The sequence below is a fragment of the Panthera leo genome, chromosome B1 (genome assembly GCF_018350215.1).
Source record: "Panthera leo isolate Ple1 chromosome B1, P.leo_Ple1_pat1.1, whole genome shotgun sequence".
Classification (NCBI taxonomy): Eukaryota; Metazoa; Chordata; class Mammalia; order Carnivora; family Felidae; genus Panthera; species Panthera leo.
The window spans coordinates 122,827,509-122,850,965 of NC_056682.1; the positions used below are offsets into that span (position 1 = coordinate 122,827,509).

At 35.9% G+C, this 23,457-nt stretch overlaps 1 protein-coding gene across 5 annotated transcripts in view; it reads right to left on the bottom strand.

Annotated features, from left to right (window-relative positions):
• The window catches only part of RAP1GDS1 (Rap1 GTPase-GDP dissociation stimulator 1), a 167,683-nt gene that overhangs the window by 2,802 nt on the left and 141,424 nt on the right, over positions 1-23,457 (bottom strand). For 4 of the 5 annotated variants that reach the window (XM_042935849.1, XM_042935847.1, XM_042935850.1 and 1 more), the window contains 7 exons: positions 22,842-22,985; positions 22,278-22,409; positions 20,444-20,578; positions 19,347-19,472; positions 18,448-18,587; positions 12,300-12,426; positions 1,931-2,059 (listed from right to left, as the gene is read on the bottom strand). In XM_042935849.1, coding sequence (XP_042791783.1) covers positions 1,931-2,059; positions 12,300-12,426; positions 18,448-18,587; positions 19,347-19,472; positions 20,444-20,578; positions 22,278-22,409; positions 22,842-22,985 — 933 coding nt within the window. The remainder of the gene's footprint in view (positions 1-1,930; positions 2,060-12,299; positions 12,427-18,447; positions 18,588-19,346; positions 19,473-20,443; positions 20,579-22,277; positions 22,410-22,841; positions 22,986-23,457) is intronic. The other variant, XM_042935848.1, reaches the window with a different exon arrangement.

A 23,457-nucleotide genomic window follows, 5' to 3' on the forward strand; every position in this document is an offset into this window, starting at 1 on the left:
GTAAACTTTATGTATATAATAATCTCAATAGCAGAGTCTCTGCAAGGGAACAAGACATAAAGAACTACCAAATGGGAATTATAGGACCCAAAACTATAGTACTTGAAATAAAAACTTACTGGATAATTTTGAATCAGAGTGGAGTAGAATGGAGGGGATAAAAGAAATCAGTGAACTTTAACAACAACAGAAATTACCCAATTTGAACAAGAGAGATAAAAATCTGGGAAAAATTTAATGAAATATTCAGGGGCTTGTGGGATATAACTAAAGATCTCACGTTCCTGCCACTAGAGACCTGGAAGGAAAGGAGAAATAGGGTAGGAATGAAAAAGTACCTGAAGAAATATGGTTAAAAAAACTTTACAAGTTTAGCGAAAGATATAAGCCTACCATGAAGGTGAGAAAACTTGAAACAGAATAAACCCCAAAAAAATCCATGCCAAAACACATCATGGTCAAACTTGAATATTAAAGACCCCTCCCCCCCCCCCCAAAAAAAAACCCCAACCCTTGAAATGACACCTTACCAACAAGGGAAAAAAATAACACGAAGGCTGAATTTTTCTTAAACTATGGAGGCCAGAAGAAAGTGGCACATTTTTCAAGTGTTGAGAGAAAAGAACTGTCAACCCAGAATTCTATACCCAGAGAAAATATTTTTCACAAAAAGGGGAAATGAAGACATTCTAAAATAACAGAAAACAAAGAAAATTTGTCACTAGTAGACCTAACCCAAAAGAATGGCTAAAGTAGTTTCTCTAAATAGAAGGAAAATGTTTTTTAAAAAAAGAAAAGGAACCTTGGAACATAAAGAAGGAAAACAACACATATAGCAAAGATGTAAATAAATAGAACAGACTTTCTTTCTCTTGAGTTTTCTGAATTATATTTGAAGGTTGAAAACAAAAGTTGTAACAATGTCTAAATGCTGTTGTAAATATATAAGAGGAATATCTTAGATAATTATAAATGAGAGAGGGTAATGAAACTAAATGTTCAAGCAATCAACAAGAAGCCATGAATGAGAAACAAACAGAAAATAAAAAAAATTAAACTGCAGACATAAGCCATAACATCAGTCATTACATAAATGTAAATGGACTAAATACACAATTAAAAGAGACTGACAGAGTAGATTAAAGCACATAACCTAACAATACACTGTACTTCAAATATAATGATAAAGCAGATGGAAACTAAAAGGGTGGGAAAAGATCCCGTGAATGTTATTCAAAAGAAAGTAGAAGTAGCTATATTAATATCAGATAAAGTAGACTTCAAAGCCAAAAAATTACCAGAGATGGAGAGGAACATTACATAACGATAGAAATGTCAATCCACCAGGAAGACACAGTAATCCTAAAGGTGTGTGTATCTACCAAAAGAGCTAAATAATATGGGAAGCAAAAATTGACAGAATTAAAAGGAGAAATAGATAAATCCACCATTATTTTTGGAGATTTCAACACCCCTATCTCAACAACAGACAGAACAATTAGAATATCAAAATAATATAGCAAACTCAATTCCACTACCATCAACCAAAAGGATCTGACATTTTAAAGAACACTCCACCCAATAAACAGGATATACATTCTTTTCAGTGTCCATGGAACATATACCAAGATATGCCAATGATTTCTTGACCAAATCCCTTAGCTAATATCATGATACACAAAATCAGAACTTGTTCTTTATATGAAATATTTGAGTTGATGAAACAGGTATTATTTTTTTAACACTGATTTTTGACTATTTGCTATATGATACTTTCATTTTAATCTTTTTGAAATATTTTCAAGTAATCCTATATCCTCCATAAACTAATTTCTAATGTTCTTAAAATCCAAAGCCACCATTTACGACTATTCTATATTTAATGTCAACCATATGTTGATAGATGTAAAATGATAGAAGAAATATTTACCAGATCCCATGAGAGCACAAATCAGGACCATGGAATTGTATTTGATTTCAGGAGCACTTCTCTCATCTGCTAGCAGTCTGTGTAAAATCTGTACAAGTTTAGCACTTTCTAGATCTTTCTCAGCAGTGCCTAGAATATGAAACAAAGTACCAGTTATGACCACTGTTTACGAGCCTGGTGCAATGTGGCTAAACATCGATTCCCTTTCTAGAAACTGACCACATAAAACCCTCCAAAAGGGACTGATTAAATTAAATAACAATGACTGAGAGATAGAATATTAAATTTAGACCTTATTTAAAAAATAGAGTTAAGAATTCAGATATTTCAGGAGTTTAAGCTTAAAATTTAGCTTTACAATATTCCTTTTGAGGCAATTAAAAATCTTTATTTTGGAAAATGTTAAACACATACAAAAGTAGAAAAGAATACATAGTGATACATTACTATTATGTCCAAACATGTTCATCTAGCTCTAGATTCATTCACCTACTTTCACCGATCCCAAATTATTTTGGAGAAAATCCTAAAAATGACATGGCTTCTTTCATATGTATTTAGGTATGTATCTTTAAGAAATGAAGTCTCTTAGTGCAACTCCTATCAAAATACCAGCAGATTTTCTGTAGAAAATCGCTAAGTTTATACTAAAATTTATATGGAAAGCCACAGGCCCTAGAATCTTGATAAAGAAGTAATAAAGTGGGGGGAATTTTCTACCTGATATTAAGGCTCACTATATAGCACAGTTATCAAAGCAATGTGGTCTTGGTGGAGAGACAGAGAATTTAACAGAGAACCCCAGAAATAGACCCAGAGTGATTTTTGACAAAGGTACAATATCAATTCAGGGAAGGCAAGATAGCCTCTGCAAGAAACATTGACCTAAACCACACACCCTGTACAGATATTAACTCAAAATGGATTATAGACGTAAGTAGAAAATGTAAAACTATAAAACTTTTGGAATATATAAAAAATTTTCAACTCAATAGTTAAAAATTAGAAAATGAGCAAAGAGGGAGGTGTCATAATGGCAGAGGAGCATGGAAATTCTCTGCTTCTTTCATCCCTGAAATGCAGCTCAATCAGCACCAAACCATTTTGCACACCTAGAAAATTGAGCTGAGGACTAACACAACAATCTGCATAACTAGAGCCACAGAACTCAGCAGGTAAGCAGTGCAGAGAGGTGAACTGGGGGAGAGAGAAGTCATGGAGGGTAGGGAGCTGTTTTTGTTTGCAGAGACAGGGTGAAGACAGGGGGGAAAAGTACAGGAAAAGCACTCCCCCCAAAAGCCTCTAGAAAGAAAGAGAAAGAGTGGAAATACCCACAAAGAACTGAACAATAAAGGGAAAAAGGAGAGGGTTTCAATACCATTAAGACTCTATAAATAGGGGAGCACAGAGTTGGAACTCCACAGCTTGATACCTGGTGGGGCTCTGGTGGGAAGGATGAATCCCTAGGAGCAGACAGTGAGGTCTGAAGGGTCCTTGGGCCACACGGGGAGAAGCAGTTCCCCTGCCAGGAGGACATTTGGTAGAGGCCGTGAAACCTCCCCACAGGCAAAAGTCCCAGTGGACCCTAGATTATAGACAAGTTTGCTGGTGTTGGAAAAAGGATGCTAGGGTGCAGTGAAGCCTGGAGCCAGATATGTGTTATGATTTCCCTTAGTCCCTGGATCGCTGCTGTTACACCATCATGCAAAATTTTTCTGGGGTGGGCTGGCACCCGGACACAGTCTCTGAAGTGGTGTGCTTGTGGGAGCATTTCTGGCCTGCCGGCCGGCACCCAGCCATTGCTTGGTGACACCCTCCTCTAGAGGGTCAGAGTGGGTTCAAGCCACAGGGCCATTAGAAGTGAGGGGTTTGGAAACACAGAAACATCTGAGATAAAATTTGGGAGGGAGGTGCTGCTTGGCAGGCTAATGGCTTGGTGGTGGACAGTGAAGAAGCGGAAGTGGATGGAAGCTGGAGACAAAGGAGGGATGCTTGATAGCCAGTTGGAAAGAGCACAGCTCTGATGCTAGAACCTGGCAAGCTGGGTGATTCCCCTGCACAAGTGTATACACGCATATGCACACCACACCAATCCACCCCAGTAAGCTAAGCAGCGCCACCTAGTGGAGAATGGAGCCATTACACCAAGCCCCATCCAATTGTGCCAACCAAGCCCTAGAGGACGACCACAAATTTCTCCCCCTACTTAGTGTATGGACTATAAAATGCTTCACAGTTTGACTTCTAGGGGAAACTAGATGTAATTTCATTCTGTTGACTGGTCCATCTATTCATATTTTGTCTTTTCTTATTCATGGATAGAGAAAGAGAAAAAAATTATTTTTATTTTGTTTTATAAAAAAGATTTTTAAAAATTTTTGACGATATTTTTATTATTTTTTGTAGTCTACTTCATTTTGTCCTATGTTATTGTATACATTTTTAAATGTTTTCTTTTTTTTTCCTTTTCTTTATTTTCCCTTCTCTATTTTACCAAGCTACTTTCAACAAACCACACCAAAATACATCTAGGACCTAGCTTCCTTTACTTGATTTGTGTGTATGTTTTTATTCTTTTTCTTCCTCCAAAATGATGAAACAAAGGAATTCACCCCAAAAGAAAGAACACGAAGAAATGACAGCCAGGGACTTAACACAGATACAAGCAAGATGTCTGAACCAGAATTTAGAATCAGGAATACTAGCTGGGGTTGAAAAAAGCATAGAATTGTTTCCTGCGGAGATAAAAGAAGTAAAATCTAGTCAGGACGAGATTAAAAATGCAGTAACTGGGGCGCCTGGGTGGCGCAGTCGGTTAAGCCTCCGACTTCAGCCAGGTCACGATCTCGCGGTCCGTGAGTTCGAGCCCCGCGTCGGGCTCTGGGCTGATGGCTCAGAGCCTGGAGCCTGTTTCCGATTCTGTGTCTCCCTCTCTCTCTGCCCCTCCCCCTTTCATGCTCTGTCTCTCTCTGTCCCAAAAATAAATAAAAAACATTGAAAAAAAAAATTAAAAAAAAAAAAATGCAGTAACTGAGATGCAATCTCGAATGGATGTCACAGTGGCAAGAATGGATGTAGCAGAGCAGCAAGCTAGCAATATAGAAGACAAACTTATGGAGAATAATGAAGCAGAAAAAAGAGGGAAATAAGGCAAAAAAGCACACTATAAGAATTAGAGAACTCAGTGATGGATTAAAAAGGAATAACATCCGAATCATAGGGGCCCTAGAAACTGAAGAGAGATAAAAATGCGTAGAAGGTTTATGTGAGCAAATCATAGCAGAAAACGTTCCTAACCTGGGGGAAAAAAAAGACATCAAAATCTAGGAAGCACAGAGAACTCCCATTAGATTCAACAAAAACCAACCATCAACAAGGCAATCAGAGTCAAATTTATAAAATACACAGACAAGAAAAGAATGATGAAAGCAGCAAGGGGAAAAAACTCCTTAACCCTATATGGGGCAAACAGCTCAGGTTTGCAACAGACCTATCAACAGAAACTTGGCAGGTCATAAAGGAATGGCAGGATATATTCAACATGCTGAATCAGAAAATTATGCAGCCAAGAATTCTTTACCCAGCAAGACTGTCATTCAAAATAGAAGGAGAGAGAGTTTCCCAGACAAACAAAAACTAAAGGAGTTTGTGACCACTAAACCAGCCCTGCAAGAAATTTTAAGAGGGACTCTCTGAGGGGAGAAAAGATAAAATAAAACAAAAACGACCAAAAGCAACAAAGACTAGAAAGGACCAGAGAATACCACCAGAAACTCCAACTCTAGAGGCAATACAATGGTAATACGTTCATATCTTTCAGTACTCACCCTAAATGTAAAAGGACTAAACACTCCAATAAAAAGAGATAGGGTAATAGAATGGATAAGAAAATAAGATCCATCTATATGCTGTTTATGAGAGACCCATTTTAGACATAAGAACACCTTCAGATTGAAAGTAAGGGGATGGAGAACCATCTATCATGCTAACAGTCATCAAAAGAAAGCTGGAGTACCCATACTTATATCAGACAAATTAGATTTTAAAATAGAGTGTAACTAGAGATGAAGAAGGGCATTATGTCATAATTAAGGGATCTACTCACCACGAAGATCTAACAATTGTAAACATTTATGCCCCAACATAAATAAGTGGCACCAAAATATATAAATCAACTAATCGGAAACATAAAGAAACTCACTGAAATAATACCATAATAGTAGAGGACTACAATACTTCACTTACAACAACGGACAGATCATCTAAGCAGAAAATCAATAAGGAAACAATGACACACTGGACCGGACTTATCCTGAAGCAGCAGAATACACATTCTTCTCTAGAGCACATGGAACATTCTCCAGAATAGATCACATACAGGGACACAAATCAGCCCTCAACAAGTACAAAAAGATCCAGATGATACCATGCATATTTTCAGACCAGAACACTGTGAAACTAGAAATCAATCACAAGAAAAATTTTGGAAAGACCATGAATACTTGGAAACTGAAGAACATCCTACTAAAGAATGAATGAGTTAGCCAAAAAGCTAAAGAGGAAACTAAAAAGTACATGGAAGCCAATGAAAATGATAACACCACAGCCCCAAACTGCAAAGGCAGTCATAAGAGGGAAGTATATGGTAATCCAGGCCTTCCTAAAGAAGGAAGAAAGGTCTCAGATACACAACTTAACCTTGCACCTTGAAGAGCTGGAGAAAGAACAGCAAATAAAACCCCAAGCCAGCAGAAGATTGGAAATAATAAAGATTAGAGCACAAATCAATGGTATCAAAATTAAAAAAAAAAAATAGTAGGACAGATCAATGAAACCAAGAGCTGGTTCTTTGAAAGAATTAACAAAATTGATAACCCCCTAGCCAGTATGATCAAAAAGAAAAAGGAAAGAACCCAAATAAATAAAATCAAGAATGAAAGAGGGAAGATCACAACCAGCACTGCAGAAATACGAGTAATAGTAAGAGAGTATTATGAGAAATTATATGCCAATAAATTGGGCAATCTGGAAGAAATGGACAAATTCCTAGAAACATACAAACTACCAAAACTGAAAAAGGAAGAAATAGAAAATATGAACAGACCCATATCCACTACAGAAATTGAATTAGTAATCAAAAACCTCCCAAAAAACAAGAGTCCAGGGCCAGATGGCTATCCAGGGGAATTTTACTGAACACATAAAGAGGTGTTAACACCTATTCTTTTGAAGCTGTTCCAAAAAAACAGAAATAGCAGGAAAACTTCCAAACTCATTCTATGAGGCCAGCATTACTTTGATTCTAAAACCAAGTAAAGACCACTCTAGAAAAGAACTACAGATCAATTTCCTTGATGAACATGAATGCAACAATTCTCAACAAGATACTAGCCAATCAGATCCAACAATACATTAAAGAAATCACTCACCATGATCAAGTGGGATTTATACCTGGGATGCAGGGCTGGTTCAATATCCACAAATCACTCAACATCATACATCACATTAATAAAATAAAGGACAAGAACCACCTGATTCTCTCAATAGATTCAGAGAAAGCATTTGACAAAATACAGCATTCTTTCTTGAGAAAAGCCCTCAAGAAAGTAGGGACAGAAGGATCATACCTCAAGACTACATAAGCCATATATAAAAGACCACTGCTAGTATCATCCTCAATGGCAAAAAATTGAGCATTTCCCCCTAAGATTAGGAAGAAGGCAGGGATGTCCATGCTCACCACTGTTATTTAACATAGCAATCAGACAACACAAAGGAATAAAAGGCATCCAAATGAACAAGGAGGAAGTCAAACTTTCACTCTTTGTAGACGAAATGATACTCTATATGGAAAACCCAAAAGATTCCACCAAAAACTGCTAGGACTGATCTACGAATCCAGCAAAGTCACAAGATATAAAATCAATGCACAGAAATTGGTTGCTTTACTATACACCAATAATGAAGCAACAGAAAGAGAAATCAAGGAAACAATCCCATTTACAGTTGCACCAAAACCCATAAAATACCTAGGAATGAGACTAAGAGGGGAACAATCTATACACTGAAAACTAGAGAAAGCTTATGAAAGAAATTGAAGATGACACACAAAAAAATGGAAAAACAAATATTACTTTTGTTCACGCTCACGGATTGGAAGAACAAATATTGTTTACATGTCGATACTACCCCAAAGCAATCTACATATTCAAGGCAATCCCTATCAAAATAACACCAGCATTCTTTACAGAGCTAGAACAAACAATCCTAAAACTTGTATGGAACCAGAAAAGACCCGAATTGCCAAAGCAATCCTGAAAAAGCAAACCAGAGCTGGAGGCATCACAATCCTGGACATCAAGATATATTACAAAGCTGTAATCATCAAGACAGTATGGTATTGGCGCAAAAACAGACATTTAGATCAATGGAAGAGAACAGAGAGCCCAGAAATGGACCCACAAACATATGGCCAACTAATCTTTGACAAAGCAGGAAAGAATATCCAATGGAATAAAGACAGTCTCTTCAGCAAGTGGTGCTGGGAAAACTGGACAGCAACATGCAGAAGTATGAACCTGGACCACTTTCTTACACCATACACAAAAATAAACTCAAAATGGATGAAAGACCTAAATGTAAGACAGGAAACCATCAAAATCCTAGAGGAGAAAGGAGACAGCAACCTCTTTGACCTCAGCCAAACTTCTTACTCAACATGTCTCCAAAGGCAAGGGAAACAAAAGCAAAAATGAACTATTAGGACCTCATGAAGACAAAAAGCATCAGCACAGTGAAGGAAACAATCAGCAAAACTAAAAACCAACCACAAATGGGAGAAGGTATTTGTAAATGACTTATCAGATAAAGGGTTAGTATCCAAAATCTATAAAGAACTTATCAAACTCAATACCAAAAAACAAATGATTCAGTGAAGAAATGGGCAAAAGACATGAATAGACACTTTTCCAAAGAAGACATCCAGATGGCCAACCGACACATGAAAAAATGCTCAACATCACTCATCACCAGGGAAAATACAAATCAAAATCACAATGAGATACCACCTTACACCTGTCAGAATGGCTAACATTAACAACTTGGGCAACAACAGATGTTGGTGAGGATGCAGAGAAAGAGGATCTCTTTTGCATGTGGGAATACAAACTGGTGCAGCTGCTCTGGAAAACAATATGGAGGTTCCTCAAAAAATTAAAAATAGAACTACCCTACGACCCAGCAATTGTACTAGTAGGTATTTATCCAAAGGATATAGGTGTGCTGTTTTGAAAGAACACATGCACCCCAATGTTTATAGCAGCACTATTGACAATAGTCAAAGTATGGAAAGAGCCCAAATGACCACCGAAAGATGAATGGATAAACAAGATGTGGTATATGTATACACAATGGAGTATTACATGGCAATCAAAAAGAATGAAATCTTGCCATTTGCAACAATGTGGATGGAACTAGAGGGTATTATGCTAAGCGAAATAAGTCAGAGTAAGACAAATATCATATAACTTCACTCATATGAGGAATTTAAGATACAAAACAGATGAACATGGGGAAGGGAAGCAAAAATAATATAAAAACAGGGAGGGGGACAAAACATAAGAGACTCTTAAATATAGAGAACAAAATGAGGGGTTGTGGGTGGGGTGATGGCTAAATGGGCAAGGGTCATTGAGGAAGACACTTGTTGGCATGAACACTAGGTGTTACACACAGGGGATGAATCACTGGATTCTATTCCTGAAATCATTATTGCACTATATGCTAATTAAATTGGATGTAAATTAAAAAATAAATTTAAAAAAAATGAGCAAAAAATATCCATAGGTATTTCACCAAAGAATGTATACAGATGGCAAATAATGAACATCTTTTCATATGCTTTACCATCAGAAAAATGGAAATTAAAACCATAATGAGATACTTTAACTACAGCTATCAGAGTGGTTAACATAAAAAAGTGTCAACACCAAATATCTGGTGAGGATGTGGAGAGGACTAGATCACCTATATAGTGCTGGCAGGAATGTAGATGGTACAGTCATTCTGGAAAATAGTTTGACAGTTTCATAAAAAATTAAACCTGTAATTACCATATAACCTAGCAATTGCACTCCTAGACATATATACAAAGAAATGGATACAATGCTCACAAAAAAATTTACACATGAATATTTATAGTAGTTATTTATTTTTAAAAGCCCCAAACTGGAATCAGCCCAGATGTTTTTTGACAGGAATGGTTAAACAAATACTGGTATGTACCTACCATCGAACACTATTCAGCAATAAAAAAAATTATTGAGACTCAAACAAATTGGATGACTCTTTAGGAAATTATGGGAGACAATCCCAAATGGTCACATACTACATGATTCTATATATATAACATTTTAGAAATGAAGGGAAGATTAGTGGTTTCTAGGGATTAGAAGCAAGGTGAGGGGTAAGAGTAGGAGGTAGGTGAGTGTGGTTATAAGTGGAGGGATCCTTGTGGCATTAAGCCATTCAGTAGCTTGACTGTGGTGGTCGATACACAACCCTACACATCATAAAACTATATAGAACTTAACAAGCGCACACAAACGACTGGGGAAATCTGTGTAGGACTGGTAAATTACATGAATAGTTAAAATATTGTTTATAGTTTTGCAAAATGTTACCATTGGGAGAAACTGGGCAAAGTATACAAGGGATCTCTGTAGTATTTTTTTTTAGTTTTACAAAACTGCATGTGAATTTATAATTAAATAAAAAGAAAAAAAAAGACTCTTAAAGGTTGCTTTAATACTATTATCATACAAAAGATTTGCAATTCCTTAATCATATCAAACACTTGTAAGGAAACAAGGCTAGAAAAATATGGTTTTCAAAGTGGGTTGTGTATTAAAAACTATTATCTTAAGCCCAAGGAGCCTAGAAAACATTAGGTAACAATAAAAAAAGTATGTACTGCCTTTTATATAATTCTACGGTAAGGGGACCAGATTCAGGCAAATGCTCTGCTATCAGGAAGCGATGCAATTACAGCTTGTTTGGAAGATACTGGCACAAAACCAGATTCATCCCAGGCTGGGTGGTCAAGCCTATTCTGAAATTGCCCCATCACTTTAAACCATTTAAAATCATGCCATGAACCCAGTTTGGTATTCAATGTCCTCAATGATTCCCACCTTCATTCATCATAGCTCCTCCAACCTAACCCTCCAAGATGGTTGGACTTCTAGGCTGATTCCACCCAAACCCTGTGTTAAGTCATGACTAATCCAGGACTCAAAATGACCTCCAAAGCATCTCTAACTATAGGCCAAGTCACTGAGAATAAGCATATGTTTTCTTGAAGTGTTTTATCTTTAAAATTAAGAAAAATTTTACATCCTATTTATACCTGTGATTTTTTAAAAACTTTTAAAATTCAAAACCCTTTTAGATGAAAAAATCCAAATCTCTCACATCTAAACTCTGAGTAAATGTGACACTAGAGGAAGATATATGATGTTTATGTTTTGGCCTCTCCCTTAGGATAGGGGTTGGTGGGTCCACTTGCTCTTGTGTAGAATTATGGATATAAGTCATCACTGGGAATTAAGAGGTGATCAGTTAACAGTGTTTATCTAAATGGCTTTGACAGGACAAACCTACTAAGTCTATAGTCCTCCTTTGTGGAAGGCAGCCTCAGGCCTTAACCACAGGCATGTGACTGATTGTCCCCAGCTAACTATATCAGAGATTGGTTCCTGGGACAAAGGTTACTATCCATAAGCTAGATGCCTATGAACTAGCTTCTCAAGAAGAATTCTGACCAAGAGGGATGCTGTATACTAGACAGAAATTAACTAATTTAAACTCTGCTTTTACAGTATTCTGAATGTAAAACACACAGAAGACTGACCCAGAAGAAAATTTAGAATGAGGGCAATACTGTAAAGCAATAGAAACCATGGTGATAGAAGGAGATAAGAGAATCAGTAGTAGAGATGGAAGAGAAGGTCTGGGTCACTGGAAGAGTAGCAGACTCTAAACCCGCTGTTGTGTTCTAAATAATGTTTCATTTCTCTGGGAGGCCTGCTGAAAATGTTTTCTGTATTCACTAAGTGCCTATAACTTGAAGTAACATTTAAGAGTCAAACTCTAAAAAAGAGTCAATGATTGGCCTAAAAATGTTACCGAAAGCAAAAGCTGTCGTGGCAATCTACAGAACATGATCTCCTATATTCTTAGCTCTAGGTTGCAGACACACACTAGCAAAAGGCTTCTAGTCAAGGTTTTGTCTGACTTCTATTCCACTCCTGTGCTTCATTTCATCCAAGATAAAAATAGGAGAAAATAAGTTTGACACTGGGGTACTTACCCAATTCTAAAGCTGCTATTAATGCCAAAGCAACAAGGGCTTCATTCTGCATTATTACATGTTCACTAGTTGCCATGGTAACTAGATGCTTGATGCCACCACTCTGTACAATGGTTTTAATTACATCCTACAATAAATAAATATCAAAGAATTATAAACTTTACTTTTAAACAGAAAGAAACTGCACTATAGTCAGTCAATTCATTGTTAAATTGAGTGGTTTCCTGACAGTGTCCTGTATGAATCATTACATTTAACCATATTTTTTTTTCTTCACAGAAGAAAAGGAAAAAGCTTTTAGCTTTAAATAAATTCATCAAAAGATGACAACTTAAATTACCCAGGTGGAAAAGACCATTGCAGTTCATAGCGAGGAATAGGGAGTCCCAGAAGCTACCAAAGAAATAAAAGTGTGATTGCCCCAAATGTTGCCTTACCACAGGATTAACAAAAGAGAGTAAGACTTGGAATAACAACAACAAAAAAAGTCCTTCCTTTTAAATATTTATTAAAGCACCAGGCAGTTGTTCCCCAGGTGATCCAGGTAAAGTCTCTTGTTTTTTTAAGCTTTTATGTCTTTGTTGGATCTGACAAAACTGGATTACATGCAAAGGGACTTGAGGAGAACTTACGTCAAAATTCTGTCTCCCTCGGGCACCTGGGTGGCTCAGTTGGTTGAATGTCCAACGTTGGCTCAGGTCATGATCTCAAGGTTCGTGGATTCAGGCCCTGCATCAGGTTCTATGCTGACAGCTCAGGGCCTGGAGCCTGCTTTGGATTCTGTGTCTCCCTCCCTCTGCTCCTCCCCCCTTCGTGCTCATGTGCATGCGCTCTCTCAAAAATAAACATTAAAAAAAAAAATTGTTTCCCTCATTCCTCATGGTACCTATAGCTCTGTCTTCTCCAATGGCAAAGGAGACAGTGTGCTCCAGATTGAAAAAAGCCCAGTGCCAACATTGACCAAGGAAATTACAGAACCTCTCTGCATCTTGGTGACTTTTTCTATAATGCTGGAATAATGTGTTATCATAGGTTTGTGTGATAATTACACGGTTATTACATAAAAAGAACATATAAGAATATATGGCAAAAGTTAGATTTTTAAAAATGGTCACGTTTATTTATTTTTTTGTTTTCATCTCAAAGTTTTGTTGCCTGAAAACTCTTGGCTTAAATATGATTTAGTGCAAAGTCTCAATTAGAGAATTTTTAAAAGTAATTTTCTTGGTTCTTACTACTTTCAGTCATTTGAAGTGCCAGATATTAAATACCCCATCTGCATTACCTTCAAGAGTATAAAACTACTGTAATTAGAAATATTTTTAAAATTAATCTGCTAAAATATTTGAAAAAGGGTTATTTTTATTTTTTTACTGTTTATTTTTGAGAGAGAGTGTGTGAGTAGGCAAGGGGCAGAGAGAGAGGAAGACACAGAATCTGAAACAGGCTCCAGGCTCTGAGCTGTCAGCACAGAGCCTGATGTGGGGCTCGAACTCACAAACCGTGAGATCATGGCCTGAGCCAAAGTCAGACGCTTAACCGATTGAGCCACCCAGGCACCCTGAAAAAGGTTTTTTTTTTTTTTAATGGTTCCACCTTATATAAATTCTTAAGAAAACTATCTGTAATGTCTTTGCTTTGAGCCCAAACAACATTTAGAGATCAAACAATCTAAACTGATGGGGTCCTAGTACTGAGATTTTATGGTAGTTGTGTTCTAGCATCCAACAAGCTTTTTCTCATCAACCTCTTTTAGTAAGTGAAAAATGATCTTTTAAAATCTCTTCTAATGAAAAGAAAGCCTCTCAACACACTGCTTACTGGGTGGGCACTTTATTGAAACAGATATAAAATTCTTAAAATTAGTGAAGCATTTTATAAAAATCACAAAGGAATTTATTGAGTATAGACCACAAGAGATTCATAGACACACATGCAGTCACCTAATGAAGGTTCCTGGCCTATTATTTCATCCTTTATTTTGTGATTCACCCTGGAAAGTCTACTGTAGTAGAAGGGGCAGGTCATGAATGAAGAAGGAAACTGTATATCAGAAGCAAATAGCTCCCCCATAAGTTCAAGCATAGGTCCTTTTCCATCTCAGTTTTTTGAACAGATATTGAAGTTTTTTGTTTTTTTTTAAATCCCTTGCCCTCTCTCCTCCTACTTCAGTAAGTTTTACTGAGTAGGTCCGCTATGGAGTTACTGTGCCTGACAGAATGGGGGATAAAAGACAAATGAAGCATTGTACTTGTGTTATATGACAAAAGAGAATGATATTGATAGCTGCCCTCTATAGAGCAACCACTACATGCTGGACATTATACCGGGTAGCTTACAGATATTAGCATATTTTTATCCTCAAAGAAAATCCCATTAGCTAGTATTTTCTCCAGTTAATAGACGAAGAAACTGAAGCTCAGATTAAGTTATGAAAATTGTCAGTGATTAAGAGGTAAAAAGCCATGATTCAAATCCAGGCAGTTAGACCGTTTGTGGTCTAACCAAAAGTAAGTGTACTGAATTCATCATAGTGCCATGCACAGGCAGTCACTTAATGTGTTCTAAAGAGGCTCTATGGATGTATTTTAAAGTTACATTTTTAAACTTCAAGATATTTAAAAAAAAAAAAAAAAGGGATATCAGCACCATTCCACAGAGCAAAGAGGTTCGTCTGGAGAATTACAAATAATTTCAATATCCACATCTAAAAATAATTTTAACTTTTCTAAAATCATTTCACTTATAATAAGTAAACTGTAGAAATAGTAAGATATTTTTCTGGGTAATCCTTCTAAACCCTAGATGTATCTGCAAAATTTCCAAAAATTTTGGACATACTTTAATGCTTTACAAAGTTTTAAATGATGTGTTATTTTGCAATCCTGTTTCTCAAGTTTTCTTATGGAAAGCTAAATTTTGGTACATACATAACCAAGGCAAATTATCTATGTAACAGTCTTGCATATTTAACTTTTACGGTCAATATGCCCTTAATAACTGAGATAAATTCCTGCTAAAAACTTTGTTGAAAACTGTATAATAACACTGATTATTACAACGTAATGTTCTGAAATAGGCCTGAGTTCAAGGTAATTTATAAGATTGCAGATTGGTGTAGGCACTGAATCACCTAACAAAAAATTTTCTTTCTCAACTTTGTAGCATCAAAAACTACTTCTCAGTATAGGATTTAAATGTTTGTCAGATGAATGAGTGAATGACTAAAAACATTTGTTTAGACAAGTTTTTAGCTTGATAATTGACGAAGAATGTTTTACTCTTAAAGGAAAGAAAAAAGTGCCTTTGACAGGAGGTAATTTTTATGTTCCTAATGTAGAGGCAAAATATATTTTCTGTTTTTGATATCTAAATCAGAAGGTCCAGCTAGTTGCTCAAGAGTTCTAGTCCAGGGCACTCTTTTGAAGGAAGATGTGAATTTACCTATTGGCACAAGTGCAGAAATATACTGTATATGGCTGAGATGACTAAGCTAGTGTGAAACCCTGTGAGTCAGTGCAAACTTTCAGAGGGTTGGACTCTAAGACAGAATTCAGGGTGACTTTAAAAGGAGTAGGATCTTCAAAGTTTAAAAATAACACAAGGAGAGAGCTATAATTCACAACAGTTGGTTAAGGATCTACAGGAATGTAAAAAAAAAACAAACAAACAAACAAAAAAACAGAAAAAAACCCTTGAACCTAGTGTTTAAAAGCTTATTCCAGAGCAGCATTTTCCAAAGTATGTTCAGTGGAATGTATTTAATAGATGCAACTTGCAAAAAAGACCCACTGTGCGATAGTAAAGGATGTGTTTTTTTTTTGTTTTTTTTTTAGAGTAGTGCTAATGTGTGCTGTGAATTTCAAAGGCAGGGAAAAGAAATGAACTATTTCTCTAATCTGATCGTACAACCGTTTCTCTTTGTGGAATATTCTTTACGGTTATTATTCAATAGAACATGTTCTGAAACTGCTCAAAAGGAATCCCAGATTCCACTTCAATGCTTGTGAAATTTGAAAATAATTCTAATCTGGAGCTCCACAAGGAACACACCTGTGTTCTGATCATTAAAGTATGTCAATCAAGGTTCCTATTGCTGCTTAGCAGCAATATACACTCAACTGTAGGAAAGATATGCAAAAAAAAAAAACCCCAAACAAAACCCAGTCTATTTGGTACTGAATTATAAACATAAAGTTATAATGTGCCCATAAAGTTATAATCTTGTATCATGGCTATTGTATGTAAGTGATGAATCACTAAATTCTACACCTAAAACCAATTTTACCATATAGGTTAACTAACTAGAATTTGAAAAAAAAAATTGAAAAGAAAAAAAAATAAGGGAATATTCATGGGGGGAACTGTTTTCTTTAAAAAATTTTTTTTTTACATTTATTTAATTTTGAGAGAAAGAGTGCACAAGTGAGGGAGAGGCAGAAAGAGGGAGAGAGAGAATCCCAAGCAAGCTGTGCACTGTCAGTGCAGAACCCGATGTGGGGCTTGAACCCACGAACCCTGAGATTATGACCTGAGCTGAAATCAACAGTCAGATGCTTAACCGACTGAGCCACCCAGGCGTCCCTTTTGTTACACTAACTAGAATTTAAATAAAAACTTGAAATAAAAAAAAAGATTCTATGGGGGAAATTGTTTTTGTTACACACACACACACACACACACACACACACACACACACACACACACACCCTAGAAAGGTACAATGTAATGTTGCTCTTGTCTTTTTAAAGCACCTACATGTGATGGATGCTTAATGGGTACCGGAAAGCTTTTTTGCTGGGGGAGGGGAGAGTAGGGGTTTAGATGAGGGAAAGGGAACCCTGTGATAAATATTAGCAGAAAAGCCTCAAATCTCAATTTAGTCTAACAGTTTAATGAATTTAGTTCCAAGATTAGGTTAAGAAGTTGTGATGCATTTTCCCATGGAAATAAGTGAAATGGTCAAAAGGCTCACTCTGGATAACAGGCTTAAAAAAAATAAAAGGTATATAATACAGATACTAAATCAGCTGGCCTAGCTTCCCACCATCATGATCTTTAAAATAATTCATTTAGTCATTCACTGAACAAACACAGGTTATCAACCACATGTCAGACACATACTAGACTGGACACTGCTATAAGAATGGATTTCATCCAACTTTGTGAGTTCAGGGCACCATATACTATCTAGATATCATTTAATTTTTAATATCATTAGCTAGCTTGGTCAGTGCTTGGTACACAGAAGATATTTTACACTGAGGATAGTGGTAAAAATAATAACATCAACATTTATGGTGATTCCATTTACTGAGTGCTTACTTTGTCCTACATTCCAGTTGAGTACTTCATATAGGTGATCTCACTGAATCATTCTCACAACACTTTCGGGTGGGTATCACCCCAGGTTTAATACACTGAGATGTGAAAGACACTTGACCAAGTAAATAGTGGGGATACTACGTGAACTTCTCTGATTCCAAAGCCTTACTCTTAACTATCATGGACTAGAACTAATTAAAAGCCTCAATTTTCAGTTCTTTTTTCAGAATTCTGGATCACAGGCATCCCTCATTTCATTGCACTTCATTTTATTATTGTGTTTCACAGATACTGTGTTTTTTACAAAGTGAAGGTTTGTAGCAGCCCTGTGTTAAGCAAGTCTGTCAGCCATTTTTCCAACAGCATTTGCTCACTTTATGCCTGCATCACCTTTTGGTAATTCTCACAAAATTTCAAACTTTTTCATTATTATTATGTTTGTTATGGTGATGTACGATCAGTGATTGACAACTCACTGAAAGCTCAGATGACGGTTAGCATTTTTAGGCATGAAGAGTTTTTTTAATGAAGGCATAAAAATGATTTTTTAAAACATGTTATTGCACACTTAAGAGACGACAATATAGTGTAAACACAACTTTATATACATTGGGAAACCAAAATGTTCATTTGACTTGCTTTGCTGCATTTTCACTTTATTGCAGTGTTCTGGAACTGAACCTATATGATATTTCTGAGGTACACCTGTAATGTATTTATATATAAATAGTGAAATGCAAGCTTATTTATAGGATCTATGATATTGAGTTTCCAAAGGGGCCACTTGCAGGTTTTCCAGCAAATGGTTTCCTCTGGAACTTACTTTTGATTTACTGTGTCGTATGAGGGCAGACAGCAGTCTGTTTGACTCCCCCATCACACCAGCATGATCTTTGGCTTCACACCATTCCACCAAACGCTCCACTAATTTAACATTCTTTCCCAGTTGTTCAGCAGCTTCTGCTATAGGAAAGAAGGCAAACCACAAAAGAAACAATCACTGATAGGCAACCAACTGAAGTACCTGGCACAGACTGTAAGAGTGCAAAAGGAAACTATACATCTAAAACCACAGCACAATGATTTTATTAAGAACTGCGAATACTCCGTATCTGATGGACTGTTCAGCTTTTTCTATAAAGTTGTGGACTTTCATACAAAATACAAAAATACAATTTTATACTCTTGTGGTTCAGCCTGGTAGTCTGTTAGTACTCTGGCAAAATACAACAAAGAGTATCAGAAGGACTCTGAGGAGTCAATACAGACAAAGGTTTAGAATTTAGAAATAAGTAAATAAACGTAACTCATTCCAAGCAGTGGTTTTCATGGTTGTTTCTGTAAACAGAAAAATGATCTCCCTGTTTGCCAAACAAATTTAAAAAAATTTCGACTGTCAGTATATTGAGACATGATTCTTAAGACAAAGTAAAAATGGGTATGAAATACTAAAACATAAAAACCCTTCAGAACTGCTAATGAATCAGTGATAAACCAGGATTATATGTACAATAAAGAGATGCAATATAATTTCCATTTAAAGTCAATTATAACCAAGCATGGGGATTAATGAATGGAGCTCTAAAACCAATCTCTTTTTGCCTTTTATTTGCCATTTATCTTTATGATTACATAATTCTCAAAGCTAAAAACAAGTCCTTTTCAACTAAGGCACACTGACTGTCATACCAAAAATGTACCTTGGGAAAGCATTTCTTTTACCTTGTGCATCTATTAACATTCTCAACGTTCCCAGAAGTTTGAACTGAACTGGGGGCATTTCGGACTTAAGGAATTTCAAAACTGCCTCGGTGACTCCAGCTGATAACATCTTTGCTTTATTTACAACTAGAGAGAGAGAGAGAGAGAGGGAGAGGAAAAAGAATATAGTTAAAATGGTGCTAGCATTCTTGATGATAGTCATTCAGTTCAATATACATTTATTGTCTTACTATTTTTAAGGCCCCACGTTACATTTTTCTACTTAAAGGTCATGTTGCTTTTCTGTGTATTTTAAGAATGGGACTGGGGGTGAGGGTAATTATCTTGTTTGTCTATAGGAACATAACATACAAAATCATACATACTGGCTTTTTAAACCTAATCTCAAAACACTTAAACAATTTGAAAAGGAACTCTGACAATGTTGTCTTCTTATTTACAAAAAGCACAATTCCTCAGGTTTAATGTTTCTTTTTACCTGTGTTCTTGATCCAATTGTGTTACTATAGATGTTATAGACATTAATAAGCAATATTAATCTGTTATATGAAGCAAATTGATATCTTATAGATTGTATCATCATACAGTTATACTATTTTACCTAATCAGAAATTTATTTTTAGAAAGTAGAATAATAGCTTTATCTCCTGTACTATTTACCATGATAATGTGATTTCATGGCTCAAAGTGTCTTTAATCCAAAGACACATTAAGGCTATTTTTAAAAATTATGTCTGCTTATATAGAAGGGGAAAACCCCCCTAAAAGTCATTCTTATAGGGACTCTCTTAAATGATGCTATTATCCTACCTCAACTGAAGATGCTTAAAAAAGCTTAACCATACAATATGATGAAAATCTAGGAGTTTACAAAAGGTAACAGAATATTTGAATGATCTGAACAAATACAACAATTATACCTGTACAATCTTAGAAAACTTATTTGATATATCTCCATTTACTAGTGAGAAAAATATAAATAATTTGAAGATTTTTTTTCTTGGTCAGGGCAGGTCCACAAATCACATAAAATAAACACCTTCCCAAAACAATAGATCTTATTTCTTACATAGTTGTTCACCATTCTTACGTCTTACCTGGAATGGCCAGATTTCTGAGGGCACTTAATGCTGCATGCTGCACAGTTACATTTCCATCTTCTACATGTCTGTCCAGTAAATCCATAAGTTTTTCTACAATTCCATTGTCTACCATATGGATACAATTTCCATCTGAACAAAACAAAAGCATTTTTTCCTTTCCTCTTTACAAATACCTATAAATATTTTATAATAGTGATGCCTATCAATTGTCCATTATACATTAGGGAAAATGGAACTACATGAAAATAAGATGAATTCCAATACTTTCTCCCATCAGATTTATAGATTTTTTTCTTTATTGAGTGAGAAGTCATGACCAGAAAAATCTGTAGCATAGAGCCTGACCATATATTAGATGAGTAAATAGAAACCACATGCTTAAAATGTCTACCAATAATTTTCATTTATAGTCAAGTAGGCCTAAGTCCTGCCAATGTTACAGTGACAGTACTCTATATTTTGTTATCATGGTTGATGTTTATTTTTCAATGATAAAACTTTTGAAATATGTATGTATAAAGCAGAGAGAATATTATAATGAACCACTCACTACTCCACATTTACCTTCAACAATTACCAATATTTTACTATTCCTAATTACATCACTAAGGAGTGAATGATCATCCTCAGAAGGAAGTAAAAATGAAATAAGCCATCCATTATGATATACAATTCACATTAGAATAAATTCAAGCTAAAAACAAGAAGAACCGATTTTCCTAGACACAGTATAAGTTTCTAGACTGAACAGAAGTTCCAGACTTCAGAAAGGAACATGAAGGTCTGGTGCCTTGGAAATGTTATTAAAGCAAATTAAATATTCTAGTCTAAACGAGAGGATTGATTACTCACACTTAAGTTCAGTAGGCATAAAAGGATAAATAAGGCACAATAACCCTACAAATAATACTCACATTATTAAATTAAAAAATCACCAGGCGGGGCGCCTAGGTGGTTCAGTTGGTTAAGCAACTGACTTCAGTCTGGGTCATGATCTCATGGTTCATGGGTTTGGGCCCCACATCAGGCACTCTGCTGTCAGCACAAAGCCCGCTTTGGATCCTCTGTTCCCCCCTCTCTTTTTGCCCCTCCCCTGTTCGTTCTCTATCTCTCAAAATAAATAAATAAAAACTTAAAAAAACAATCACCAGCCAAGAGAGCATATCCTCCCAGGTAAGAGGATATTAGAATGGGACTCAAATTTACTGATCTCTAAAGTACAGAGTACTCAAAGAAGGACTTTACAATCACTATTCATGATCTTTAAAATACCAGGACTTAGGGGCGCCTGGGTGGCGCAGTCGGTTAAGCGACCGACTTCAGCCAGGTCACGATCTCGCGGTCCGTGAGTTCGAGCCCCGCGTCAGGCTCTGGGCTGATGGCTCGGAGCCTGGAGCCTGTTTCCGATTCTGTGTCTCCCTCTCTCTCTGCCCCTCCCCCGTTCATGCTCTGTCTCTCTCTGTCCCAAAAATAAATAAAAAACGTTGAAAAAAAAAAATAAATAAAATACCAGGACTTAGTTAAATTGCACAAAATATGTAATTTGCTAGAAACAGCACTAAGTAGGGGTGCCTGGCTGGCTCAGCTGGTATAACATGTGAATTTTGATCTTGGGGTAGTGAGCTCAAGCCCCATGTTGGTAAGCAGAGCTTACTTTAAAAAAACAAAAACAAAAACAAACACTAAGTATTTCGTATCTCTAAAAAATTAAGGTAGCAGTACACTTCATACTAACTTCTGAACTGTTTGTTTTAGTACATGTAACGGTGAACAAAAACAAAAACAAAATAGAACATCTGATTTAAAAAGGATAATATGAGATGCTTACCATTTCTGGCAAAATTTGCAATGGCCAGTGCTCCAGCAAGCTGTAGCTGGTGGTTATTTGATGGAATCCAGGACAGCACCCTTTGAAACACATTACCTTTTCCTCCTTCAAATAATTTCTGCATGGATTCATCTGGAAGTAAATGAAACAAATAGATAACAGGAAAAGAATATAGAGCAACAAATCCATATTCCTAAATGAATATCCAACTGGATAACTATATACTTCAGAAATGATATTTCATGAAAGGACAAGTAATGACTCTTTTTATAAAAGAGTTTAGGATTTTTCTAGTCTAAGTCCCAAGTAGCCCTCTAGCTTTTAGTGCCACAGTTGTCCTATGACAGCTCTTTGAATATTGTAAGATAGTGAAAACTCCTCTTTTCCAGGTTCACTATCTCGAGTTCTCTTCATGATGTGTTTAAGGTTTCAAATCATCACACCAGGATTAAATGAGGCAGGAAAATGAGAAAATGCCTAATATATATAGTGTTCACAAAAGAGACAATACATTAAAAAAAATCTAATAATCATGTTCTTAGGTTGACTTAAATTATAACTCACCTCCAAGAAGTAATAAAACCATTAGATCTGAAGCAGTTTTGAGCTCAGCAATATCATCCTCTTTTTCACTATCCACTTTCTCCTGAACAATCTCTAGTAGACATTCTACCAGCCCTGCTTCCACCAGCTGTAGTTTAATAGCATCTAAAAAATAATGTGAACAAAATAACCAAAACTTGAGATGAAACAGAAGTTCTGGTATAAGCAACCTATTATGAAGACTTATAAGAAATCAAGAAAATGCATGATTACATAATACATGTTTGAAGATTTGAGTTTCAAAAGGAACTATCTGACAGTGCAGGTTATATACACAAAAGTTTTATTTCACTTTTCTTTTTTACTTGACATTAGGGCACTTTTTGCAATGTCTGCAGCACCTAAACAAATTGATTCTCAGCTTTGAAGGAAAGTAATAGCACTCCACTGTTATTGTAGATATTATGCTCATGTTTTAAAAAGGTAATACTATTAAATACACTGTTTAAACTAAAACAGATATGCTGTTATATAAAATAAAAATATACTCACTAATGGCATGTGAATAGAAAGTTATTGAAAAGTAAAGAGCTATTAGTAAATTTCAAACTATACCATACGTATATATTTGGATTCA